Source organism: Schistocerca serialis, chromosome 1 (genome assembly GCF_023864345.2).
Source record: "Schistocerca serialis cubense isolate TAMUIC-IGC-003099 chromosome 1, iqSchSeri2.2, whole genome shotgun sequence".
NCBI classification, from domain to species: domain Eukaryota; kingdom Metazoa; phylum Arthropoda; class Insecta; order Orthoptera; family Acrididae; genus Schistocerca; species Schistocerca serialis.
The window spans coordinates 399,361,921-399,370,867 of record NC_064638.1 but is presented as its reverse complement, the minus strand read 5'-3'; the positions used below and the strand labels follow the sequence as shown (position 1 = coordinate 399,370,867).

Sequence of the window (8,947 nt, the reverse complement as noted above, 5' to 3'; positions counted from 1 at the left end):
GCGTAATTTTAATGTTTCATTGACGTTTATTTCATTTTTGTACTTAGTAATGCCAAAAATAAACATTTCAGCAAATAATATGTTAACTTACGTCATATTTACAACATTTTCCATGTGTTACGATGTTAACTTATTTCAGATCTATAATATTTTCACATCTGTTGGTTTATTATGTTTCTCATTTCATTTGACCGTCGACTCACATCGCTGTTCCTAGACAACATTGCATAAAATTAATATTAAAGAATATTTTTCTATCAGTGCTTTGTATTAATACTGAAAAAACTGAATTTTGGTTTTTCCATAGCTGAATTCCTAACGTGGGAATAAAATAGTTAATGTTTGAAAAAACAGGAATTTTCGAGTTATGTCCTGAAAGCTCTATCGATGCATCGATCTTCTATCGATCAGTAGCTTGATATTATTTTGAAAGAGTGCGGGTTGGTTAAGTTGATGTGCAATTTGTGTATTCTTATTAACTCATAATTGTTGTAACCTAATAAAGTTGATAACATAAGAATGAAGAGTTTTGGAAGCCCTTTCCAGTCGAAAACCGTCTTGTCGCCTAGAGTTCCAACTTCGGCGTCATCAAGTAGAAGAAGTTCACTGTTGCCGGGAGGAAACAGAAATGTTTCGTCGTAAGTCAATACTTACAGCATTCATTCTGTCATTCACTTTATTCTTCGCGTTAATTCTTTTCTTTTATCAGTCTATCATTGACAAATATATTTTTTTCTCGCTTCTTATTCGACTATGTTTCAAGAATACTAAATGACCCAATAGTTCCAAAGAAGAGATGTATTTAGAGCCGTACCAATCCAAAATAACAATTATGTAGGCATAATCTAGACGTGTCATTAAATACAAATACTGTGCTTCAAATAATGGGTAACAGTCCTGTCTTTATTCATTACATTATTTCTGCCACAACTTTCATTTGCTTTCACATTTAAGCCTAGAATCACCTTTGTAGGTTCCAGCATTACAGCTTAATGTCAATGGAGATGGGCTTTGCTGTTACTGCCCTAAATGCTGAAGATTTTTCTTTATTCTTCATGTGGCTCTGTGCCTTTCTTGCTTTCTTATCCTTCAAACATGATCATAATCGTTGGGCTGTTGGATCATTGCTTTGTCCTTAGACACCACAAATATTTGAATATTAGGTAGGCTAGTCACCAAGTTGTTAAGCGTCATTAGATCCTCGTATTTTCTTAGCAGACATGTGTCTTGATTTAATTTTAGTAGGATATTTTATTTGCCTGCAGAAGTAAGCGTTTCTAGTAGAGAGCTAACACATTTATTCACTTCTGCTCATTAACAAGTGCATGCGGACTGTCTTCAAGATAATGAAACATTGGTAATGCTTGACGATAGTAGCTATTAAGAAAAAGAAAGTGCTTAAATACATCACTATTTTCTTTTCTGTGTTTTTCAGGAGGTACAGTATTTCTGGCCAGTCGAATCAGTCTATCCAGATTGTTTGCAAAACACCGTATCATACAGTTGAGAGTTTTGGACTGTCACTTCCTGTATTGGTGACTGAAGTGCTCACGTTTTCAGATAGTAAGTATCAAAAATAATTATGTAGGTGCAAAAAAGTGAAACTTTCTCCCTAGAATTCTGAATATTGTCCTTTATCATTAAAAATTTTTTGGTTTTGGTGCTGAAATGAAATTTTGTTTCTGTCAACTTCTGGACAGAAGCCGTATATAATTCTTGTTTTTATATTCCTGAAAAGCTGGGATTAGAACTCTTCCCCCCCCCCCTCCCCCCTCCCATTATCCCGCCTGAAACACATTCTTTACTTGCTTTAATTTGTGCTGTTTTGACTATATTTTGTAATGATATGGAACTATAATTAGGCCTAGTATCTGCATTGTTTAGCAATCAACAGGAATTTATCTGACTGACTTCCTTATTCTTCTTACCATTTCACAAAGTTGCTTAATTGTTTTCTTTTCCAGGATCAACTGCTGCAAGTGTGTCCATGTCAGCAGATGGGTGGGCGTGGTTTGTGTGTGGACGTCGTCTTCTCATTTGGCAGTATCGCCAGCCCCCAGGTCACTCTCGTCCTGCAAGCAGTCAGTGCCAAGAGCTAACGTTGCCACCGAGTGACCTTGCACACAGAGCATCTCTAGTTTGTGTTTTTACACCCCGTGGAAATCAGGTACACGAAACACCCATTGACTGTAAAGATATGTATAATTCATATTTATGTACATATTTTTCAGATGCAGTATTTTCTTCTTAGTATTTAACTACTAGTCAATGTTGAGGTCATTAGACTTTTTTATTATCAGGAGTTCACATTTGTGGTAGCTTGAGGTGGTCATTTTACTGTGTTTGCAAGATGGCTTGCAAGTCCAGTTACCTTGTTGGGTGATATTGTAGAATATAGGTACATTTAACAGCATAAAAATTGGCAGAAATCACAGCCCAGGTAGCAGCCTTGTGGAGCATTGAAGCTAATGAAACGTAGTGTGTCAGGTTTTTAGTTGCTGTTATGGGCACTCAGAAGAGTAAAAATTACTTGAATCCTATGCAATAAGGTCCTGTCGATATTCATTGTACATGCAGAGACCACCCACAAACTTCCATGCAAGCAAAAATACTCCGCCTTTATCTGTAAACACAATGGATAGTAACTGAAAATTGGACCTTTGTACCTATATGCTCCATGTCCATATTTTCCATGCTGAAGGTCTTGGGCTTAACTCCAAAAGCATTGGCAAAATATCATCTCTGTAGTAGGAACTTAAGCCATCAGCCCACCTATATGGAATGCTACTGATGAGCAGCTCCAGCCTCTTCAAAGGTATCGGAAAAGTATTACTGCCATAGGTGCTCTTCATCATAGTTTCCTCACCACTGTATAGTATTCCAACTGAAATAGTGCAAATCTGTGTCACTGTTTAAATAACTATTACTTACCAATATGAGAATATGATTAATTCCAACCTTCTGCCGTGTTTCAACTTGCTTAAGAAACTTAAAGACTAGACAGTTATTTGATGTAACATATCTTGTAAATTGTTTAGTAACAAAAATAATACTAAAGTAATTCATCTGGAAAGTACTGCACGAAACTTGATCCTCAGAGCTTGGTACTGTTATTAACACTACTTCTTTCACTTTATCCTTGGCTTTCCATTTATCTTGCTGCAGCGAGTTGTTGCCCCCCCCCCCCCCCCCCCTCACCAAAGAAAGTTTGTAGGGATAAAAGTGGAGAAACAAATATTCTTGACTTGTTGATAGTGTCACCTCGCATGAGATGGAACCACATGGTGGGACAGTGTTTGATAAAACACCACATTACGTTAAATAACACTTGGGATTATCCTGCATGTGTGGGCAAGTTATGCTGTCTAATCAATGAAAGCCAGTGAGAAGTCTGTAAACACACAATTTATTGTGCGATAACAAGTAACACTAAACAGTTAAACCAGTTTCTTTACAAACTATACCTCATTGGCTTCCTATCCATAAACATGTCATTGCTCTTGTGGAGGAAAGCATATAATAGTACTGAAAAACCATAGTGTTGTATGGAGTGACAGTGAATAGAGACAAGATGAAAAGGCAAAAATGTAATTGTGAAGGAGAAGCTCTGTGATGAATATTTACTGGGAGGGGACCAAAGAGCAACATCATTGGTCCCTTCAGACTAGGGAAGAATGGGGAAGGAAGTCAGCCATGCTCTTTCAAAGGAATAATCCCGGCATTTGCCTGAAGCGATTATTCATATAATTTTGAAACGCATCCCCATTGATTTTTGAACGAATTATAAGTTGATTTTTGGATATGTGCATAGTGTACATTATGTCTCTACCAGGGGAATCCCCGTCGCATCTAGAAATACTTTCCTGTAGACAAATGGGGATGGTGCTGTACGAGCTGAGTGGAATAAAGCCGAACGTGTGAATGCTAATCGCTGTTTATGTGGTTGACTGGGTTTGTGAATGATCAGTGTTATATTTACTAGTGAAATCCATAGATTCAGACTACCAGAGTGGAAATAAACGACTAATCGGAATAACAGGTAAGAAAGATTACTGCTGCTTCCTCTTTGTTTAATGCTCTCATGTCAAATGAAAACAAAACAGATTTCTGTGGCCAGAAGCTGTCAAGTGAATTAAAATACATTCACATAATTACGGAAGGCAAAAATTTGTTATTAGTTTCAGATTTTATTTTATTTCCAACTTTCTGACTGGCAAGCATTAATCTCCTTGCAGAACAATGAAGTTGTTATTGCCAATTTGCTAAAGAAATTTGGCTTTTATTAATCTTTTCCACTGAGGCAGTCAGTGTATTTGAAACGAAGTGTTTAATTCCACACTATTCGCTAGTTTCAACTGTTTGCTGCATTTCAAGTGCACATTTTCGTCTTGTAGCACGTGGGACATTATGCCATAATAAAGAACCATCATGAGATAATACAGTAGTGGTACTCCAAGAAAATTTAGATTGTGAAAACCACACTGAAAGGCTTATGATATCAGGTCAAGGACTACTTCATTGGAAATCTGGACATATGTACGTGCACTTTAAGTATGCGCTTTAAATGTGCACGTTCCAATACTCTTGGGGTATCCTCTGATGTCTTGTTTCTTTTATGACATAACGTGAGATCTTTTAATGTTTTACAATTACGAACATATGGGCCTCCTACATCATTGCAGCTGCGCAAGCACGGTGGCACCTGTCGTCTGGCACTCTCTGGCAACTGCTGAAATGAACCTATTTCTAACAGGTCAAGGGGAAAATATTGTGAATGGTGATTTGAAAAGCATTACTTTCAAAGTAAATTTCCATTTATGCAAGTTGAACTACGTGCGAGAATGTATGATGAATTTCTTAAATCACACAGCGTTTGACTCTCATTTATAAATCAACTCTTTGATAACGAGCCATTTAGAAGAATTTCGAGCCCAGCAGATCAGACATTTACGTTGTTATTAAAATTTTTACTGCTGCATTTGTGTGATATATCTTAAAGTGTAAGACACGCAAAAATATCAACATTATTTGTGGAAGCTTCTTGCAGTTTATTAACATTAGAGACCAATATTATATGTGAATGCTTTGCTTTTCTTGTAGTAACACCATGTATATCAATTTAAACCATTAACTTTTCTTGTTTGTGTGTTCGCGCTACTTAAGTCATGTTGCTAATTGGCTGACTACACCACGTGTCCTATGCTCTAAATATCCACCGTCATTTGCTGGCAAGATGACGTGACATGAGCTATGACTGGCTTACAAAAGCACATCACAGTCTTGATTTCAATGGTTGGGAAAGTAACATGTGGTCTTTGATGGAATTAGAATTTAACCTTTCGTAATACAAAAATATGCAGGATACATGTTGCTTCACATCAAAGATCTTTCAAAAATGTGTTTTTTTCCCCCTTGAGTTTCATTTTGTGAAGTGCCGGGAAATTCTACGCCCATGTATAAAATCATAACCATTCAAAGGATTGATAAGTTTTACAGTTTCGAGGGCAATATACTGTCACTTAACTCAGAAAAAGTGTGTTTTCACCCGAGAGAAAGTGTACTTTTAGCTGGGAAATCCGGGAATATTTTTTTCCTTGTCTGCGTATACACCCTGTTATAGTATCCACGCCCCTATTTTATAGACAGTAAAAGATTATTTTTTTAAATATGTGATATCGTGAGAGATAAGTGTGTTGTCAGAGAAACAGTTTGGTTTTGATAGTGCAGAGATGGTGTAAGAGTATCTTCACAAACCATGGAAAATGGACTGAAAACAATGATACCTTTTAATTATAAGAACAATTATTATTATCCCTGATTTTTTGTTGCTTTCTTCTTGTTCGAGTAGTCATGATGCTAGCAAGACGCACTTTAATCTGCCGTCTATGATAAGGTCTGGTATTAGTACTATTACGTAAACTACCTATTGTAAATTATTGGAGAAAAATAGAGAATAATGTTATTCAAGTTTATCTAATATTTTCTGTAAGAATATAAGAATATTACTAGCCTTGATCCTCCGCATTTCATCTTTGCTTCGCTCCGGACAAGCTGCAGTGCCGCCATTAGCGGTAATATATTTATATGATATTATTGGCAAGAGTTATAGTTTTATTTCTGATTGAAAATGCTGAGAACAATTATTTAAGCGGATTAATGTTTTTTTTCAAGTCGAATTCAGTCAGTTATTTTCATGTAATTGGAACAGATCACTTCTGTGATACACCGATGTTCATTTATCTGCTGCGATTTCATGAAAACTTTTGGCGGTGAGTTTCAATTGCCGAATAATTCAGACATATATATTTGCCATTGTAAAAAAGAATCCACGTAAAGGTAACTTTAATGTATATCAAAATCTGTGCTATGAGAAACTATTTTAACTTCTACCGCTCTTTGCTGGTGTCAGAGCATAATACTTTCTCAGCTAAATCTCAGAAATCTTTTCAGTAACATTTGCTGATTCCAATGTTGTGTCTCTCCATGTTATAAAAGTGTAGTGATATTCAAGAGTGAACAAAGTTTGTATGAAAGTAGTCAGCGAACCCAATTGAACAATTTTAAACAGATTTACTTCTTTACAGATAACATATGAAAACGGTTGTGTGCTTCAATGTAGTTCACATTCATGCTCATGTTATATTCTAACCGGGTAATGCAGTAATTGAATGACAATTTAGAACTGAAGAGATATTTAAATATTTATGTTGGATGCTGCTACATTTACGCATTCACAACATGGTTTAAAAGACAGCACGGTGTCAATGTACTGGCTGAAAAAAATAGGGGGTGGAAGTGCAGTACTGTCTGCTGTAAATGACGTAGCTGACTGGTGCACATTTGTGTTTCAAAGTTGTTGACCTTTCACCCCCCCCCCCCCCCCCCCTCTCCTCCCTCCCATATACACATTTAATATGGCCAGTGCACTATTGTTTAACTTTCGATAAGCCTCATTAACTCATTAATAGTTTTCAGCCTAACATCCACATACTGCTATAATAATTTACTATTGAACATCTGCGAGCAGTAAAAACCTAATCACAGAGGTCGCAGTTCTTGAAGAATAGAGGGGTATGTATAGAGCAGACACTGTCGTTGTTTTAACACACGGCTTAATTGTGTTACACTTATTTCACATTTAAGTTGAAGCATTGTTGTTGCTCTCACCAACACAGGTTTCTCGTCTGAAACTCGGCCGTGGACTGACTGTCCGGGGACCAGAAATTGGGCCCTTATACAAGGGTCGGAATTTTAATAGTGGCAAATATTTATCTACAGCTTGTACAAAGTTTTACTGACCTTCAAAGTAGTCACCAGCATTGTGTATAGTCCTTTGCCAGTGATGTGGAAGTCGTAGGATACTCTTAGCAGTGCCAGTTGTGTTGACAGTTTGAGCGGTGTGGTGTATTGCCCAACGAATTTGTAGCAGTTCTGAAGCGAATGCCGTGAAGTGTTTCCTTCAGTTTATTTTTGTTCACATGTGTATGTAGAGACATTATGGTCATAATGTTGTATATGCTGGAACTAGTGGTGCCCACCATGTTGATGACATAAGTCAAAGCAGACAGTTGGAATCTGAAACTTCCTTAATGCCTAAATTGCAGTAAGTTGATCTGAAGATGACAACTTAGTTTGCTGAAACCAGTGATCTTGGAAAAATAACAATCTTTGCTGTTCGGAGTTTTTTTAAAAACTATTATTTTACAATGATGGTATTTTTCTTGTGGACTGTGACCACGAATGCATGTAAAAGACACAAAGTCTTGATTTCTGCCCCATAAAAAGCAGATAATTCCTGCAATGGCCATGTAACTGTGGCAATATGTGACCAGGCAGCTTCATGTGGACATTGAGTGCTTTCTGGAATAGACACAGTTTTTACACTGTCCAGTATACTGAGTAACATCACAATTCCAGATTGCTGCTACTCTAACCAGTGGAAGTAGTGTTTCCTGTTTCCATAAGGACCACACTCTAATATACATGTCATTGGTGGTGCAAGAGTGGACTGCTCCTCTCCTCTATACCCCCCCACCCCAACGACAGTTTTGTAGGTACAGGCACAGTAAGCACAGGACTCTGGACTGTTGCAAAATTTTTCTTGATTTTCTGTGCTGCAATTTTCTGAGTACAGTGGCATATCCACAGTCATTTGTGTGACCATTATCCAGTCATCTTATCGATAAAACATTAGACACCAACTGATGGTCTACCAGGGCATATGCTACAAAATCCTAAGAAATTGACGTTGGGGAGATACTACATAAAGTAACAAATGTGATTTATTGAATGCTTGCTTCTCTGTAGCTTGTAAATATTTGTTAAAAGCCATGTAAACACCATGAGCTGAACGTAAAATGTATAACAGCCAAACCGGTATTCAGGTGTACAACGCATCATCTGTGGCATCTGATACAGAGGACAACGAACAGTTGTACGTACATCAATGTCTACGACATAAGTTGTATACATAACAGCAGAAATATAAATCTATGTACATTATGTATGTATGTATGTATGTATGTATCAATGACATGAGTGTCAATTATATATTTTTTGTGATGTTGAAATTGAGGTTCAACTGGAAAACAAACAATGGTGCAGAAACCTAGAGCACTATTAAAGCCATGTCTGTGTTAATATGTTAGGATATGAAATTCATCCTACTTCATAGTACATAGATTGACCTTGTGTGTTACTGTTATGTTCTTAGACAGTGACAGTTCTTAGTCACATTTGAAATATGTAACTTAAACGTGGATCAGACAGGTAGGCCAAAGAGTCTATATTACATGTCTTCTGCTATTCTGAAATCATATTTATATGCATCTGTGACAAGGGTTCTTACATGTGAGATACCATGTTTGGAAAATTAGTATGTAAGGATTGAATATACTAAAAGTATGAAAAAGCTCTGATCAGAGATGCTGTAGTTGGCAGTCACATG

General features: G+C 36.9%; 1 protein-coding gene across 1 annotated transcript in view; it reads left to right on the top strand.

Moving 5' to 3' along the window:
* The first annotated feature begins 426 nt into the window (after window positions 1–426).
* LOC126471758 (nuclear pore complex protein Nup133) overlaps window positions 427–8,947 on the top strand; it is a 126,443-nt gene continuing 117,922 nt past the window's right edge. The window contains exons 1-3 of the mRNA XM_050099886.1: window positions 427–638; window positions 1,436–1,563; window positions 1,965–2,167. Of these exons, the coding sequence (XP_049955843.1) occupies window positions 520–638; window positions 1,436–1,563; window positions 1,965–2,167 (450 nt within the window). The 5' untranslated portion in view covers window positions 427–519. The remainder of the gene's footprint in view (window positions 639–1,435; window positions 1,564–1,964; window positions 2,168–8,947) is intronic.